This window comes from Xenia sp. Carnegie-2017, unplaced genomic scaffold, assembly GCF_021976095.1.
Source record: "Xenia sp. Carnegie-2017 unplaced genomic scaffold, XeniaSp_v1 HiC_scaffold_20, whole genome shotgun sequence".
NCBI lineage: Eukaryota > Metazoa > Cnidaria > Anthozoa > Malacalcyonacea > Xeniidae > Xenia > Xenia sp. Carnegie-2017.
The window spans coordinates 8,566,289-8,584,733 of record NW_025813483.1 but is presented as its reverse complement, the minus strand read 5'-3'; the positions used below and the strand labels follow the sequence as shown (position 1 = coordinate 8,584,733).

The 18,445-nt window shown below is 34.8% G+C and overlaps 3 protein-coding genes and 1 long non-coding RNA gene across 5 annotated transcripts; 2 read left to right on the top strand and 2 right to left on the bottom strand.

The window, feature by feature from the left end:
• Positions 1-935: 935 nt before the first annotated feature.
• Positions 936-3,445, bottom strand: LOC124441641 (enoyl-CoA delta isomerase 2-like). The gene is made up of 5 exons (XM_046992103.1): positions 3,425-3,445; positions 3,054-3,161; positions 2,486-2,531; positions 1,519-1,661; positions 936-1,101 (listed from the first exon to the last, which is right to left on the bottom strand). Exons 1-5 carry the CDS (start codon positions 3,443-3,445, stop codon positions 988-990), a joined length of 432 nt encoding a protein of 143 aa, XP_046848059.1. The 3' UTR covers positions 936-987.
• A 433-nt stretch (positions 3,446-3,878) lies between these two features.
• LOC124443297 lies at positions 3,879-4,943 on the top strand. Its single transcript, XR_006947607.1, has 2 exons — positions 3,879-4,010; positions 4,394-4,943. It is a non-coding gene; the product is annotated as an uncharacterized LOC124443297 (long non-coding RNA).
• Positions 4,944-6,157: 1,214 nt separating this feature from the next.
• LOC124443252 lies at positions 6,158-9,383 on the top strand. 2 transcript variants are annotated; one of them, XM_046993781.1, is made up of 9 exons: positions 6,158-6,286; positions 6,435-6,510; positions 7,106-7,165; positions 7,244-7,309; positions 7,492-7,569; positions 7,795-7,917; positions 8,030-8,171; positions 8,763-8,827; positions 9,318-9,383. In XM_046993781.1, exons 1-9 carry the CDS (start codon positions 6,237-6,239, stop codon positions 9,360-9,362), a joined length of 705 nt encoding a protein of 234 aa, XP_046849737.1. In that variant the 5' UTR covers positions 6,158-6,236; the 3' UTR covers positions 9,363-9,383. The 2 variants fall into 2 exon arrangements, with proteins under 2 accessions (XP_046849737.1, XP_046849738.1); XM_046993782.1 differs by lacking the exon at positions 9,318-9,383 and adding an exon at positions 8,241-8,343 and having other exon boundaries at positions 8,763-8,884.
• Positions 9,384-15,692: 6,309 nt separating this feature from the next.
• Positions 15,693-17,282, bottom strand: LOC124441640 (protein ALP1-like). Its single transcript, XM_046992102.1, is given in 2 exon segments — positions 15,693-16,617; positions 16,620-17,282. Coding segments are annotated over 2 exon segments (1,332 nt in total). The 3' UTR covers positions 15,693-15,948.
• Positions 17,283-18,445: the final 1,163 nt, after the last annotated feature.

Here is an 18,445-nt window from a genome sequence, read left to right as displayed (position 1 = left end):
TGGTTTTCATGTGTGTCTCAAGGGAATAACAAACAAAGAAAGGGCATCCACCATGTCGCCTAACAGCAAAGGGAATCCAATGATATTATTTTGTAAGGAGTCCATCAGCATGATGCATATGAAAACCACAAATACTTTCCATAAACTAACAAATTCACAGTTTGAAAACGGATCGCTTTCTTCTATGCCAATTGCATGTTAAAAGTTCATTGCCAATGGCTGCTTCCTCAAACTAAATATAAAAAGTGTTATGTTCAAAGGAAGCAAAATGAGACATGTGGGAAGTCATTATCTCACAGTCCAAATTTACTTTAATTTACATCGATATGATGCGAACTGTAGAGACAACGACACTTATCACTTTATTATAAAACACGTGTTATATAGACAAAAGAAACAGCCACCATGGGGTTGCTGCAAAACTGCAACGTCAATTTAAATTTTATTGCAAAACCAATCAAATTCATTCATACTCATTACACTAGTTTAAATTCATAAAAAAAATTTAAAATTTCCGATCCGTGCCACGCCTTAACAGCTTTCTCTAATCTCCCAAGTTGACTTTTTATAAAGCATTGATATGTGGTTAATCTCTTTTACCGCGAATTTTGTTGTAGATGGACAACTTTTCGCATTAGACAGAATATTTCACAATAAAAAAACCGTCTGTGAAAAACTATACTTTTAAAATTGTAGTTGTTCATTCCTTTTTATGCAAGAGAAATCGCAAGTTATTAGTAGCCTTACAGATCTTCTTTCTCAATCAGTAAACCATAAATTTTCTTTTACTGCTCAACATTCTATTAAAAAAAAGGTAAAAGGTGTGCGAACAGCAAGCGGTTTTAGATTATGTTCTTAAGCCATGAAAACCGCATGAAATCTTTGTGACTATCTATTAACATCTTCACACGTTTCTCAAGATCACATTCAGTTTCAGTTCCAAAATTTATATTTTTCTCGTTATTATAAAGCATCTTGTAAGTTGTGCTATTCATAACAGCTTAGCTTTCCGCTAATAAATAAGTGATAATGAGCAAAGTACATACAACATGTGGCTTTCAGCTTTGTAAACATTATTCTTCGTTTGTGGCGTTGACAAAACTACAACGAGAATTTCTTCTTTTAAAGTACATATTGTTACTCCATAAATCTATTTATTGAGGCTTAAATAATCGCAATGATTGTACTATCTTGAAGCAATTGAATGAAAATTGATGAGAGACTTGCGGCTTCTTGCGAGATGCGGCCCCTTGCTGCAGAGTATTTGTCCTTTGTTGCATATTTCAAAAGGTTTTGAATAAACGGAACTTTTAATGAACTGAACCAGCAGCTGGTGGAAATGTCGAAGAAAATCTTGATAAACCTTTGAATAAATGGCTGGTCATGGTTAGAAGAGGTAGTCTATTGAATGGGTATGACTGGTAATTGTTAGAGATAAACCATTAAATAAATGGCTGGTTATGGTTAGAAGAGGTGGTCTATTGTTGGAGCATGATTTTCTAGTAGTTAACAACAAACCTTTGGGGTCAAAGCATTGTATTTATCAGGCCTGTTCATTGTGATTGTCCTCAAACCGCCATCAGTAGAGACAAGAATATTTTCAAACTCATTTGATGTATTAATGTCTTTGTTGCGTTGGCTGTTGGTCTTGGGTTCTTGTCCTGAAGTTACATTTAAGAAATATTGAATAAATTTGCAATAACTGTTTTGGACTAAACAGCCCAAAAGTGTAAGAGATTGAGTTCAAAGATGTTTCATCTCCTTGATGAATGACTAAGGTGTTTCACTTGCATGTCAAACCTTTTTAACAATATTTAACTTTAATAACTCTAGACATATAAAGGGAATATGGTGATCGAGTAAGAGATATTGAATATGCTGCTTTTACACCACTGGTTTTTTCAACATCAGGTGGTATGGGGAAAGAGACGGCAATTGCTTATAAGCGGCTAGCTGATCTGCTGGCACAAAAGAGAAAGCTGAAATATGGCATCAGGCTAGCGTGGATGCGTTGTAAACTGTCTTTCGCACTGATTAGGTCAGCAATTACTGCGATACGAGGAAGTCGATCTGCCTCAACTCGCGAACATACTTTAAATATTGACCTAGGTTATTGGGAAAGTTGTCTTTACACTTGACTGTCCCTTTATCATGGATATTTTAAACATTGATGTTAGTTATCTTTGATTTAGTTTTGACATTTATATTTGTATGTTGTAGTTTATAATTTTAATTAAATTTTAATTTTTCTTTTTTAATCAAAATCGCGATTAAAGTTAACTAAGACAGGTTTAAAAAAAACAAAAAAAAAACTGTAGACATATAACAAACTTACTCCTGTAATGTTAAAAACATTGTTAGTCAAAAAATCTGTTCTATAGTTCAATGTTGAGAAGGACATGTACACAACAGGGAAATGATGTTTATACAGAATATTTTGCAGAAAAGCTTTGTGTTTATAATACACAGCAAAATTCAAAATCACCTAGTAAAGATTCCACAAGTGCTATATACTGTTTTTGTGCATCTACCTAAAAGAAAAGTTCAATTTAAAAGTATTCATTACATGCAATAGAAGTTTTTTTCAAAAGTACATAGGTATTTGATAGAGAATCAATGGTACATTTGCATTTTTTTCCTGCATCACCAATACTAAGAATGTTAAGTACAAGATTTTACTCTCCTAAATGTTAAGGAATTCTTCGTAAATACAAATAGGGGATATAATTAAGATTGCATGGCTTGGAGAGAAACTATGTATATTAAAACCATTGAAAAGCACAGATTTACATGCAGATATTTTAGCTGTATGTTCCGATAGGTACTCATAATTTCCTGAAGACCCACAGTTCTTAATTAACGGTGTGCTGTCAACTTTGCACAAAACAACTTTTTTACTGTAAATAATTTGATGACGATAGATTTTAGTAAGACTTGTGAGAGTGTTCAATAAAATTGTTGAAAGATACAGTCCTTTGGTGATGTTTGAAACTAGATACATATTGAATGTTCATTATAAGATAAGTGCAGCCTTTCTTAAACTAAATATTCACCTGTGATAAATCACCCAAAGCATTCCATTGCATCCATGCATTCCATTTTGCCTTTCCAACAAAGTCCAAAGTCCCAGGCTTTGGTGTATTACATTTGCCTAAAGAACCCTGGAAATGTATATTGTTATTTGGGTTCGTCTTATTTTTAACTTTGATTGTATTGTATGGTGGGACTGTGAACAGCTATAATTGAAAAAAATTCACTGTGCCTTTGCAAAAATGTGATTCAAACGCAATGATGCACATTGTGCATTAAAAATGTAAAGTCACCATTTAATTTAATTGAAGAGCTTGTAGGTAGGAGATACAACAACTAATGTTCAAGCTTTATGTAAAAACCGGATACAATATCTTTATGAATCGTAAAATACCTGCTTGAAAAGGGCGTACATCTTTAACTTCAATTCATTCCCTGGATCTTGTGTTAAAGATCCTAATTTGTCTTTTGCTTCTTTAAACTGGTGAGAGATTGCAGAGAACTTCGAACCATCTTCGTAAAAATGTTCAGGTTTAAATAAGGTCGAGATAGATAGTTCACTATACCACGACGAAAAATTGCATGTGATTTACAAACTCTTGGCGTCACGTTCATTTGCTATAGTAAAATTTACAATAAATATTTTTTTATTATTGATTGAACTTGGGACGAATAAGAAAATTGATATCTAGAAATGACATGAATGAAAGGCAAAAGTAAATCAAACATGTGACTATTTTTGACCAATGACATTAGGATGTTGATAGTGGTTACAATCAATGATCTAGTACCCATTCTACTAGATACCTGACTCAGCCAAATTTGTATAGTAATGAGTAAGGCAAATTTCTACGCGGCCGCCATTTGCAAAGGTGGCAAAAGCACAATGGCGGCATATAAAAACATTAAGTCTGTGCTGAGAGAAATCGACTTTGAGAGCGTTTTTATGATGCTGTTCTACTGAAGTTGCATTAAAAATGGTGAGTAATTTCTTTAATATTGTTAAAATGTGTTAAATTTTTAAATACTTGAGATAGAGCGGTCTTAACGTGTATTTTGCGACCATAAACTAAAGGCTGAGAGTTACATAAGAATGAACTACTAATCGTGAGTATTTATTAATTTACATCTTCTTTGCTGTTCTCTATGCTTTTTATCGTAAACCAAAAACATATTTACGGAAAAAGAGCGACAAAATCGCATAACAGCTATCCAGAACTTTGATTTGAACACAACGTTTACGGTTTATATGAATTATTTTACCTGAACAACATAATTTTAGATCTATTAACAATATGACTGCATCGTTGTAAAATGCGCTTATTTTCACTATTTACAATAAACCACTATTAATTATTTTTAGGATTTACATTTCCTTGGTTGTGGTGTGGATGTTCATCGAAGTCGACTAGATTCCTTGAAATAAAACAAGCTTCGTAGATTGCTGGCGAACACCAATTTTGTTTTTGTGGAGGATATCTTTATTATATCGCTTACCATAGGTCGAAAGTCGTAAATTGATGTATTTTTCAATGATCTGTTTGATAAGCTGTGATGAATGTAGATCTTCAGTTATTGCTTCGTGATCAACATCATGCTCGTTGAGTTCAGGAAACAAGCTCTTTTCTGCAAGCTCTTGGTTAATAAGATGAACCATTATAGTGTTCAAGTTTCTCCTGCTGGAAATTTTTTTTTTTTTGAACGAGTTTCATGAATGAGGACTTGAAAAGCTCTTTCAGATGCAAATATTATTTTGGTCACACCATTAGAAGGGAGAACAAGACCACCGCGATTCTTCAAACTGATTAAAGATAAAGATGTAGTAGTTTGGAAGTGTGAATAATTATGATCATGAACTGATGATGATTTTTTTGACTTAAGCAAAAGAGCTCTTGCACATTCAGTACAGGTGATTCTATTGATTATCTTTTTTACAACAAACCCAGCAATATATCCAAGTATTGCTTCTTTGTATGATAACAGTGAACATGATTCTAATCCAGAAACTAAACTACTGACATATTGTGTGTCCTTTGGTGTCATCTCTTCTACTTCAAAGGCTGGAGCATTTCTTTTATTCCATTTTAATGAAAAAATAGAACCAGCAGATTCATTTTCGAAAGTCAAACAGTTTGCATGCTTGGAACCAATGATGGAATTTCTTAATAGAATTTTTCGTAGACTGGACTTAAATTGTACAATATCTAGATTATTGTTGAAGCCATTCTTACCACGTATGCATGTAAACAGCAGCTCAAGGTGGTCTTGGGACATTTTGTATGTCAGAATGTATTTGAAAGGACATGTTCCCTTGTCAGGAACATGACTTTCCTCGAGCAAATCTATTTTAGCTTTTATAGCGCTTGGTGATGATGTTTCTGTCTCTCTTCTAGCAGGAGGCTTTCTTTTTGACTTTTTAGATAGTAGTCTCTCCGGAAAAGCGAACACTGAAGGTATCGCGTCTAACTTTAACTTGCGTTTATAGGCATTTTCAGTGTTATAATCATCGTGCAAAAAATGATCGCTGCAAAGAAAGCTGTTTGCGTTTGGGGTAAAGTTTTTTCGTTTCATAGCAATGACCCATCTTTTACAGAAGTCCTTATTTTCAATGGGAAATTTGTGAAAAGCTATGTTACTCTCTTTCAAAAAGCGATTTGTACATCCATATGCGGCGCACGATTTGACCATGAAAAATCGAAAATTACGCGCTTTGCAGCTAAAATGTGCTTCTTGAACGTTGTTTTAGAGTTGAGGATGTTATACCTGTGTTTGTTTTGAAGATTGATTGCTTTCAACGTTTTTCAAGCATATATTTGAGTCAGTTTGACATGTAAACTATACTACCGTATATTGCGTGTTATGTTTTTTGCCACCTTTCAAGATGGCGCCCGCGAATAAAATTTGCCTCACCGCGACAACGGCAGTTAGATATCTAGAGGATTGGGTATAAGTCATTGGTTACAATGGATGATAGTGAATAATTATGGACATGCTTTCAAAAAGGCGTATTCTGAACAAGTGGTATGTTAACTATATTGTGTATATTATCCGACTGGTGAAGAAATTTCAGGGCTTCCATTTACTACATTTTTCAAAGTTCATGCATGAGGACAATATTTCTTCGCGTATTCATATTTTTTACGAGTTTGCAACATCAAAAGTTCGAAGCAAGGCAATCGATCAACAGGGCTCAGTCACTCAGTACTATGCTTAGTACTTTTTTAAATATCTATCGGGAAGTCTGGCTGGGAGAATGGTACTTAGACTAATTCTAGGCTAACTTCACAGAATAGATACAATAGATTTTATGTGCTAACTTTGTCAATCCAAGAACACCTGCAGTACTGGTTTTTATAAATCGGGGTATTATTTTTTGGGTACACTTGCAAAATGTATCAATTCAGGAAGAAATTCAGACGCTCAAATGACTTCTTTTACAATAACGTGGAGAGGAAAGGAAACACACAAAAAGATGATGCGGTAGGAATTTTTAAAGTGTTCTTTTTATTGTTTCTGGTTGCACAATTTCATATTAATTTATTTTTATTACCACAGTTATATTAACAAAAGTATGTGTACAAATTTATTTATGCCCACAATGTGGTGTAAGGAAAAACACTTAGGGGGTGTTTACATGAATCCGGAATGAACTCATTCCACTTTAAAAGAAATCCTATTGCATGTTTACATGAATCCGGAATGAGTCACAACTCGATCCGGATCGAGTTCATTCCTAGTTTCATTCCGGATCGAAATTTACTTGTTATCTCATGTAAACGCGAATTGAGTTTCATTCTGGAATGATATTGTGATTAATGACGAAGCACGCATGTGGCATGGGTATTGTCTTCCGGCAAATTGAAGCTCGTAAGCAAATAAAGAGGCTAAATGGGTTAAAATGAGTGCGAAGAAAAACAACAATTAGTTTCATGTAAACACGGATTGACATCACGTTTCGATCGGGATTGAAAGTCATTCCGGATTCATGTAAACACCCCCTTATTCGGAGCACATTTTCCAATTTCAAGTCTGGATTCTCTACATCCTTTAATCACAATGTCATATATGTTAATAGAATAGCAGTGTGTCATATGAATCTCAATTTTTTGAACAAGAAAACGAATTTGGGGATTTGGTAAGTTTACATATATTGTAAAACTATGTAGATATAAAAATACGCTATGTTTATGGGTTTTTTTTAATTTATATGTAGAATGAACAAAGTGAAGATATTGCTGAAAATTATGACAAGCACCAAGAGTTAACCACCAAAACACAGGTTCTTAATGTACATATTGATATTGTTTCTCATGAAAAGTCATTGGAAGTGGTTATATGTAGGACTGCTTTCACTAGAAATAACTAAAAAATTTTGAAGTAATTTAAAGAAGGCATGCATTATTTAAACACTTATTAAAAGTCTGTAAACATTTTAAATTAAATAATGGTCTTTATTTGTAGGACTCTGAAGATATCTTTACCAAGCAATCTATCTCTATTATTACAGAGGAACCCAAACAACCATGTCAACATAGTCAAGTAGTTCTCACATATACAGTTATACTTTATACTGTTTACCACTAGTCATGTTTTTAATGTGTTATAAATTGACAATATGCTTGTTGATTGCTTATGCGTGAAACACTGTCTAGCAAAACTTTATTAACATCTGGTAGAAATGTGCTCAACAAACATAAAAATATATTACAATAGATATTTTTGAAATAGTGAACATTAATAATTACTGCGTACTTGCTCTTTCAGAGTCATTTGTCACCCACTGGCCACTATACTGGGCTATTGTTACAGTTTGACTTTGCATCAAATGTATCACGTCAGCAATCCTTTGTTGTTCATGATTATAATGCAAACAAAAGAACAATTATGGTGATGTCAAATTTTATTTCCATAATTTCAATGTTGGGTATATACCCAACTAAATGATATTACTCAATATGCTTTTTTTGGTGCTATAATCTGCATGTATTTTTTTCTTCAGCATAATTCACTTGTATTTGTACATCGATATCCCCACCTATTGCTTGATGGCTATGGTTGGATATTGTGCTGCTCATGTGATGCAAATAGAAAGCAATTTGTTGATGCCCTACCTAATAATATACAATTAGATCCTCAAAAAGGTATGTAAAATAGATGTTACTGAAATGAAATGATTAAAACAAGCCAAACAACATTTTTGTACTTGTCAGATATACCATATCCTAGTTGCATACACATATTAGCAATGGAAAAAATATCTGGTTGTGTATGATAGAAAGTTTGGTATTGAAGCCAAAGATTTTATTGAAAAAAGTAAGTGTTGTGTGTTACTCTTTCAGGATATAAGGTGTCTGAACAGCTTCACCAAATTTTGACTTACACTTACATACTATTTGTTTCAAGACTCTTGTCAAAGATGTGAGAACTTGTTACATATTAATCTGACATTGCATGTAGTGAATGTCTCAAATTTGTATTTGGCTTATTTTTTCAATGTAAAGTTCTTCATGTGGTATGGGAGAAAATGTCTTCATCCTTAAATATCAGTTTATTGTACATTTCAAACCCTTGTGAAGTCATCCTTCTGTGTTTTACAAGACCCTTGTTCGACATTGTTCTTATTACATGTGGATGTTAACCAGCACAGCTTTACAAGCAAAAATATTGTTAAAACTTGTGAATGATTATTTACACAATATATTTATCTCATGGAATTTCTTTTATGAATGCAGAATCCACATCCATGATGCAGTCTGTTTTCAGTGATCATTCCTACCATGAGATGCAACCTGAAGAAGTATATTTTGTTATGTGAAAATAACTTTTTTGTACAAATACACGTATTGTTTCTCAACCTTCTAATACCCCACAATTTGTTACCATACATCCTGTGCCTAAGTTCAGGAGCTTCTATAAAGCTATTAGGGTGATAACCAACAGGGCAAATTGAATTTATTTATGACTATTGAGGTATACACATTCATACTCACATACATACATAGCCACATACTTACAGTACATACATTAAGTAGTATAAACTAAATGTATGACAAAAATAGTAAAGTCATATTCACCATTTGCTTTACGTGCCTGATATATATATATTAAGCACTTTCTAAAGATTTTGTGAAGTCATAATTAATCATAATTATTAATCTGCATACACATACACACACATACATACACACACATACATACACACACATACATACACACACATACATACACACACATACATACATACACACATAATACAACCTAAAGATAAATGATTTTACATATTTTAGGACTTGTTTAGTGCAGTGTGCAGGAGGTTCAGTGGATTGCTGTAAAACCAGTGAATAGTCCATGGGGGTTTGTACTTTAGTGTATTCAAAAGTAATGCCCCCAGCCCGAGTTAAAATGTTGCAGCTATTCGTCATATCATTGCATTCATGTGACAACCCTTGCAAAAGCCATGCAAATCGTTGACGAGGATGAAATGGATTCTCCATTGGCACTTTTAAGTTTTCCTTTGGAATTACACCAGATGCGAGACTATTTTTTGACACTTAGCAAAGAAAAGGTTTCTTTATTTGAAACAGGTATGCAAGATAATCTGCAATGGTGAACATCCTTTTAGCTTTACATATACTATTTCCTTTATCGGTATGGTATTTAGCACTTTCTAGCATTTTGTAAATATTACTATTTAATTATTTTAGGCAATGAGAATGATGCAAGCGATTTTACTGATCTTCCTGAAAAAAATGGTCATAAAATTTTGGCGCCATCTGAAAGTGGTATTTGTTCTTGTGGTGCAGAGTGGGATAAACGTTCTATTCAAGATGAATGGTTGTACGTAGACTTGTGTTCAGTTGCGTACTTTTGTTCAATCCATGATGTGAAGGGTAAGTTCTGATTTGTTATAGGTTACGCTTCACTTCATAATTATTTGACTTAAATAAATTATTTAGTGTATTGTAGACCTTGCTCCTCTTGTGCTACGAAAAAGCATTATGATGGCATTGAAAACATTATTGTATGGTTTGGATCATATGCACTATCTCATGCCGATCTAAAAGATTACATTCGGCTTTTCATAACGTCGAGGTACTTTTTAATGAAAATTTGCCGAAGCATTAGTAGCTACGTTTGTCCATTATTTAATTTTCTCGCACTATATCTTTTGAATGTTTTTTCTTTTTTATTCTTGTTCAGTTTACCTATGTACAAATATTATGTTGCATATGTACAAAGGCAAGTGTCTTCGGGTAGTTTGAATTTCCCAAAGGAAATAACTTACGCCAAGTTTCGTCTCGCTATCATTGCCATGATACGGTAAGCATCATTTCATTTTCAGCTGCAAAATATGAATATTCCATTGAGATAGTGATCGCTTGTTTTATTAAGTTATTGAATTTTCTCTTATTAAGGTTGCTTGATATTGATTTTGACAATGGGTTTTTTTGTGAATTATGTGGAAGAATTCCCCAGAAGGTGGTGATGGATGGAACAACTCTTGGAATACAGAAAACTTTCTTACCAAATAATTTAAGAGAGTCTGATACTGGATTGCTAGATGGAAGGTAAGTATTTTTGAAGTTTATCTGTAATATATAATATATACAGGTCTGCTAATTAGTAAATACGAGTGTTCATCTACGTATCAGAAAGCATTTTATGCATGATGGTGACTTCTCTCACTTTGTTTTTGTACACAGCTTATAGTTATAAAAATAACAACCTGATTTCTTAACAGGTTTGTTCTCATAACAAAGTACATAATCCCTTTTTTCCGTGAAGCCCATGGATGCGTTCGTTCATGATGAAAGAGTCATATTGTATAAGGAGGCTCTCGTTCATCACGAGAGAGTTATGAGAAAAATACGTTGTAAAAGGTAATAAGTAAAAAACGTATAAACATGCTTAGAGTTTTTTTAAGTTATAGTTCAAAAAGGCAGAAGTTGTTTGAACCTTTGAAGTATCCTTGGACGTTCTAGTTTTTTTTATGAGAAGAATTCTTGTAAAGAAAAAGATAAATTTTGAAAACCAAAGAATCCCGTTTTTGGTCCATGCCTCCCGATACCCCGAGATAGTTGATCACTAGAGCGTCGCATGTTAACTAAGGGAACCACATAATCCTTGTTTGTTTTCCATGAAACATATGTATGGTTTGCTCGTAATACATGAGAAACAGTAAATGTGAGAGTTAAATCAGAAAGATATAAACCGATAAAATTGGTATAAAACATGTTTAAGGTTGTCTTTATTTATAAGTGTCAGAAGAAGACAGGGTCATAAGAAGTTAATTGAAACATTGCTTGGTTTGTTTTATTAGAAGAAAACAAAAAGATAAAATTCGAAAGCAAAAAACCCCGTTTTCGGTCCATGCTTCCCGATACCTTCTTAAGCGCAAGGCATTAGAACGCCGCATGTTAACGTTTCGGTAGATTTCGGCCCCTCCACGCTATCCTACTTGGGAGATGCCAATAGCAAGCTTCCGCCCATCAGACCCTGAGATCACCTGCGATAGGCTTTGCTCAGGATACGCAGGGAGAGTGCGGTCGCCACCGAAGTGGGGGCCCCTAAGCCACTGCATACTATATCGCACCCAGCTTCCACTGCTAGTTGATATCTACTATATGAAGTTTTAGCTTTATATATATATATATATACCAAAATTTAAAGGCGTACGAAAGTTGTGGGATGATTGTTATCGTTACTGCGCATGCGCAGACGATTTCTCTATTAAATTGTTACTAAGCATGCTCAATGAGACTGCGCATGCGCAGATGATTTGTTTTAAAACGTGTGACTGAGCGAGCTAATTACTCCAAAATCGGTACTAGTACATCCAGTTGGTCGTTACTATGAGCTTGGAGAGTTTGTGGAGTTGACAACGCATGCTCAGATTCTCAATTAATTTTTGACAGAGCAAGCTCTGAAATTGGTGCTTGTAGATGCGCTGAGCAAGTTTTCCATCATATATTTTTGGCATGCTCTTTGTCTACTTAAGCTTGTTTTGACAAATGCATGTGAAACTCGTCAACACTTTGTTACGGCACTCGTAATATCCGTGACAACGTTAAAAATGTTTTTTATTTTTCTCTACAACTTTATACTTGCATATTGCATGTCATATCCAAGCTTTCCTTTGATTTGACGGGAAATGGTTTTTATTCACTCTTACATCTTCTGCCTTTATAATTAGTCGATCTGTATTTCTAAACTAATATTTACAAATGCCCCAAGAGAATCTTTTTATTTTATTGGCTCTCTTCTACAAATACAATACCATGTCCGACTATTTGATTGCACGAATTTTGTAATTTGATCACGTTTTTTTGACACTTGTGTTTACGATGGGAAAGATGGATTGCTTAAATGTACCTAGTTGTTTAGACTACTTGGATCCATAGTTATCCTGTAATGTATACTCTTGTGAAACACCAATGAGCATACGTAGTGTGTCTTCTATAACCTCTATTCTTGTTCTCCACTTCATCATCTATCCATATTTGTTCTTTTTTAGTTCTCAGCTCAACACAACCCTTGTCTGAAGTTCCTAAAACCTTCATCTACCCAAGAAAGATCTCTGGTGGTAACATGTTAGGTATGGCTAGTGGTTGGTCATCGTCATTGAGCCTTGTGACACCAGTTCAGTATACGTTAATTGTCCTGAAGACGTTGAGGAGGTTGCTAGTAAAGCGTCGCCTAAACCAGAAGTTAGTTTTCATGGTATGCTAACGGATTACGCAAACGTTGTTAGAAAGAAGTTCACATCAAATGGTTATGGTCTCGTTCCATCGTCTTCTGAGAAGGTTTCATGTTCATCCTGTATCTTTCACCAATGTTACAAATACTTAGTTTTTTTATGCTTTTTGAAATTGTCGTTTTTATGATTATTATTTTAGAGCATAGACATTGAAGAATCTTGTGGTAGTACAGATATTTTCAACATTTTTTTGTTGAAAAATTCTCTAGTTTCAATTCTTCGAAATTTCTCATCTTAATTTTCATCTTTACTTTAGAATCCTTTCGATACGAGAAATCGTCGGGATTTGAGGTACTTTATACGATATATTGAATTTAAGTTTTATAGCGTTAATAACTCTCATCTGTCCATCGTAACTTTGCTATGATTCTATGGATAAATTATGTTTTTGTATATAACAGATTATTGATGATCCTACTTCACCTGAAGGTGTTCAGCAAGAACGACGTATGAAGTTACTGTCGTTAATTAACAATATAGCCCTTGATAAAGGGTTGGATGGTCAAAATTATAAATGTCATGGTTGTTCCAGACCAATTGGAATGAGTATGATCAATGAATTCTCGACTTGTTATTTGCTAATAACTCAAATATATTTTTATTTTCAAATTTCTTAGCTTAATAAATGTTATCTTTGTAGAAACTATTATAACAAAGTACATAATCCCTTTTTTCCGTGAAGCCCATGGATGCGTTCGTTCATGATGAAAGAGTCATATTGTATAAGGAGGCTCTCGTTCATCACGAGAGAGTTATGAGAAAGTTACGTTGTAAAAGGTAATAAATAAAAAACGTATAAACATGCTTAGAGTTTTTTTAAGTTATAGTTCAAAAAGGCAGAAGTAGTTTGAACCTTTGAAGTATCCTTGGACGCTCTAGTTTTTTTTATGAGAAGAATTCTTGTAAAGAAAAAGATAAATTTTGAAAACCAAAGAATCCCGTTTTCGGTCCATGCCTCCCGATACCCCGAGATAGTTGAGCACTAGAGCGTCGCATGTTAACTAAGGGAACCACATAATCCTTGTTTGTTTTCCATGAAACATATGTATGGTTTGCTCGTAATACATGAGAAACAGTAAATGTGAGAGTTAAATCAGAAAGATATAAACCGATAAAATTGGTATAAAACATGTTTAAGGCTTAGTTCAAACGGCGAACTTCTCATGTTCTGAACTTAATACAACGCATTAAGCACATGACAAACACGACGCGTGAATCAATTAAGTTCGGCGGTTTTAATTTTGATCGACTCAAAGATATAGCTCGGCTGGGCTTGCCGTGCCTAATGCATTAAGTTCGACACGGCACGTTGTCAATTCAAACGGCGACCTTCTCATGTGCCGAACTTAAAAAAGCGACGTGAAACGAGTAGCGTTGTCACCCTATTCGTGCGTACATATCCTATTCAATCCATGATCTAAACCCGAGTAAACTGGCGCGAATTTTATGGCGCGAATTTTAAACAACATGGCTTCTTCATCTACACAAAGCCAATCGATTGTTGATTGTAATTTTTGCCAAAAAGAAACGAAATACAAGTGTATAACTTGCAATAGTCCAGTTTGTAACCTTTGTAGCTTGTTCCAAAACGATGAGGAAACTATTGGTCGGGAGGCTGGAGTATCTGTTGGATATTGCCAAAATTGTGTAAGGAATTTAATACCGATAAGCATCCAGTCGAATCACCGGAGATGGAAAATCATTGCACTCCGTATAATTCAAATACTTTTTACGCTGAAAGCCGAGAAACTTCAACACCCTCTCCGTTGATTGGAAAAAAAGGTAAGACCTAAATAATTATTGTTAAAGCCCCAAGAAATATTATGATTTTCTTTTATTCAATATACCGTATTCGTACTAATATTTTGACCAACATTTTACTTGTAGTGGCTCAACTGATGATGAATCTGAAGTTAGTGATAATGACAAAGGTTCAAAAAAGAAAGCTGGCAGGAAAGCCTTGTGGACCGAGAACGTTCTAAATGATTTTATCGATATTGTTGCTAACAGTGATTGCTACAAGAAAAAATTAATTTTCACGAATACAAAAAACCAAAAGAATGGTAATATATACGAAAATACTTTGACAGAGCTGAAAGCAAGGTGCCATGAAAGAAAAGAAAACGTCGACTTTACTGTGTCTCAAATGCGTAATAAATTTAAGAAATGCATTGGAGAATGCAAACATGCTGCAATGACCATCAAAACTGCTAGTGGCATAAAACGTTTCCAAGAAGGCAAAGGCTATGGTATATGGTTCAAGCAGTTGTTTCAGCTTGTTCAATCCAGAGACTCTTGCAGACCTGAGATGGCAATAGAACCTTCATTTTCAAGTGATATCAGTAGCTCTAGCTCCAGTGGTAATCCTTCTCTGATTGACCTTGAAGAAGAGGAAGAAATTAGACAGTTGGAAGAAGGTGAAGATAGTGTGAAAAAATCATTTGTTCCCATGAAGAGAAGAAAATTGTCAACAAAAGACAATGTTGGTGAAGCTATAGCTCTTTTAAAGACTATGGTGGACAATGATCCATCCAAGGAGCTGCTACGTTTCATGCAAGATGAAGCAGAAATAGCAAGAAAGCATGAAATTGAAATGACCAAGCTTTTTCTTAATTGTCTAACTTCATCAAATGGTGCACATCATTCCTGGTCACCACATCAATATAACTCACCATTTCCACCACAACCCAATATTCAACCAATACCAAATTTTCAACAAGAACCGAATATCCACTCATCAGCTAATCTTCAGCAGTATCAATTACCAACCCAAAGTCATTCAGCAGGCACTCCAAACTTTAGCAATAGTCATTCAGACTATGATCTCAAACAATACCAGTCTTTATAGAAATTTTGTATGTGAATAAAAATAACATATTATGGCCTTTATTATGCCCTGAAGTACTTGCAATGTTTAATTAGTTCTTATAATTCAGTTGTGTTGTTGATAAAGACATTTCAAGTAATAAAGATATTTTTTACTAATTGCTACACAAACTTTATGTTGTTATATTATTAAAATGTTCAAATGAAATGTTATTTGTGCACAATAAAGCATTATATAATCACATTAGTTAAGATTGAGAATTAGAAAGTACCAAAAAATTAATTTTTTATGAATGTGTTGTTCAATATATGAAAATGAACTTTTTTTTCAAAAGTCAAAAAAATTGAACCACTTCTCCAGTCTCCTTCTCCAACCAAAGTTTTTCCACCAAAGCATTTCTTATATCAGCTGCTTCTTTGGAAGTATCCCTGACTTTAGGACATGCTCTCATTTGTAGCAATTCTCTTACTGAATCTCTATCTCGCATTTCACTTTTGCCAGGGTCTTGTGAAAGATCCAATTGTTTTGAGATAGTATCTTTCTTCATTAAGCAAATGTTATGGAGGACCAGGCAAGCCAGGACAGTCATTCTGACACTTTTTCTATTACTTTCACATTTTCTGTATAGCACACGCCACCTACCTTTAAGCTGTCCAAAAGCACCCTCTGTCACCATTCGTGCACGGCTTACTCTGTAATTAAAATACCTTTTCCTTTCAGAAAGGACAGCCTCTGTATAAGGCTTCATAAGCCATTTGGTAAATGGAAAAGCAGAGTCAGCAACTATAAGTGGCTGGACTGTTTGCTGACCAATTACTTTCCCAATTGCTGGCAAATAGTTTCCTTCCTGAATACTAGCCCACAGCTGTGTGGATTGAAAAATAATAGAGCTGTGTGAGTTACCTGGGTAGCCACAGCTTCCCCAAATAAATCTATAGTGGGAGTCAACCAATGCCATAAGAACAACAGAGTAAAAGTTTTTAAAGTTGTGATACTCTCTCTGTTTGCTTCCTGACCACCTGGTGGGCATTTTATAGATATGTGGCAACCATCAAGGGCTGCCCAACAACAAGGGAACTGCCAAAAGTGTTCCATATCAATCATTGAATCTTTGAAATCGTGCTCAGACTGTGGCATTAACTGTTTGACAAATTCGTCCCAGAGATGTTCAATGATGGCTTTGCAAACTTCGTCAGTAATAGAACATACGGTGGAAACACCAAGCCCAGTCAATTCTGCAATTGTATAATAATATGTTCCTCTTCCAAGGCGATACAAGCAAACAGCTAGTCGAACCTCTGGAGGAATGGGCTCTTCAACTTTGTTTTTCTTTTCGAGTACGTGTCTTAGGCGAGCAAGAATAAACAGAAACGTTTTCCGAGATATTCTAAATGTTTTCTTGAATCTCACAGCAGAATAGTTAACCCAAACAAGATTCCACCATCCTTTATTTCTAGCAAGTCTCCGACATGATCGAGGCGTTGATGTTGAACGCTGGTTTTGCGAGAATAAACACAGAATCAGGGTGATCGCAGCTCTGATTGCTATGATTCTTCTATTAATCAATAACTGAATAAAAGAATCAAGCATTCTCCTGCGATTTTTGGCACGCTCTAGCATATGTCGCATAAAAATGATCTGTCTTTGTGCTATTTTTGTTTTCGCCATATTGAAAATCCCACTGTTTATTTGAGCATGCGCTTTGTATAAACGCTGACGTAAAGGAACGAAAGGTCATATGAAGGAATTAAGTTCGACTGAATTAAAATCGACATTTAAATCAAATTCCTATTTTGCCGTGCTCTGCCGAACTTAATAGTAATTTGGCACGGCGCATGAGAAGTTCGCCGTTTGAACTAAGCCTAAGGTTGTCTTTATTTATAAGTGTCAGAAGAAGACAGGGTCATAAGAAGTTAATTGAAACATTGCTTGGTTTGTTTTATGAGAAGAAAACAAAAAGATAAAATTCGAAAGCAAAAAACCCCGTTTTCGGTCCATGCTTCCCGATACTTTCTTAAGCGCAAGGCACTAGAACGCCGCATGTTAACGTTTCGGTAGGAGATTTCGGCCCCTCCACGCTATCCTACTTGGGAGATGCCAATAGCAAGCTTCCGCCCATCAGACCCTGAGATCACCTGCGATAGGCTTTGCTCAGGGTACGCAGGGAGAGTGCGGTCGCCACCGAAGTGTGGGCCCCTAAGCCACTGCATACTATATCGCACCCAGCTTCCACTGCTAGCTGACATCTACTATATGAAGTTTTAGCTTTATATATATATATACCAAAATTTAAAGGCGTACGAAAGTTGTGGGAAGATTGTTATCGTTACTGCGCATGCCTAGATGATTTCTTTGATAATTTGCGACTAAGTGAGTTAATTGACACAAATGTAGTGCAAGTACATATAGTTGGTCGTTCTCATGACTATGAACAATTACTCGAGTGGACTGCGCATGCTCGAGCTTATGGGCAGACGATTTCTCTATTAAATTGTTACTAAGCATGCTATTTACTTCAAAATTGGTGCTAGTAGATGCAGTTGGTCGTTGCCATGACCATGAACTTGGGTAGCTGGTCAAGTTTGTTAAGATATGCTCTCATATTCTTCCCGTGATTAGTAAACATTAATTCAAGTGTAAGTAATTAGATGACAAATGTTAAGAGATACTTATGTTATCAAGACAATATTTTTTATAGTTCCTAGTAGTTTTCCGTTGACGTCAATAAACCTTATTTGTTATCAGAACCCAAAATAATCTTACGTAAATTTTGTATAAATAGAAGTAGTTAAATCATTGTAAAATAGAAGACGTTGAACATTAGATGTGAT

What these genes read in the sequence shown, in the direction of transcription:
- LOC124441641 (XM_046992103.1), bottom strand. Translation starts at nt 3,445, where the DNA reads ATGTACGCCCTTTTCAAGCAG. An exon ending in TGTACGCCCTTTTCAAGCAG is followed by an intron (nt 3,162 to 3,424) that starts GTATTTTACGAT and finishes ATACATTTCCAG; the next exon opens with GGTTCTTTAGGCAAATGTAA. An exon ending in ACTTGTGGAATCTTTACTAG is followed by an intron (nt 1,662 to 2,485) that starts GTGATTTTGAAT and finishes ATGTAACTTCAG; the next exon opens with GACAAGAACCCAAGACCAAC.
- LOC124443252 (XM_046993781.1), top strand. Translation starts at nt 6,237, where the DNA reads ATGCTTAGTACTTTTTTAAATATCTATCGGGAAGTCTGGCTGGGAGAA. An exon ending in AACCATGTCAACATAGTCAA is followed by an intron (nt 7,570 to 7,794) that starts GTAGTTCTCACA and finishes TTGCTCTTTCAG; the next exon opens with AGTCATTTGTCACCCACTGG. An exon ending in ACAATTAGATCCTCAAAAAG is followed by an intron (nt 8,172 to 8,762) that starts GTATGTAAAATA and finishes TTATGAATGCAG; the next exon opens with AATCCACATCCATGATGCAG.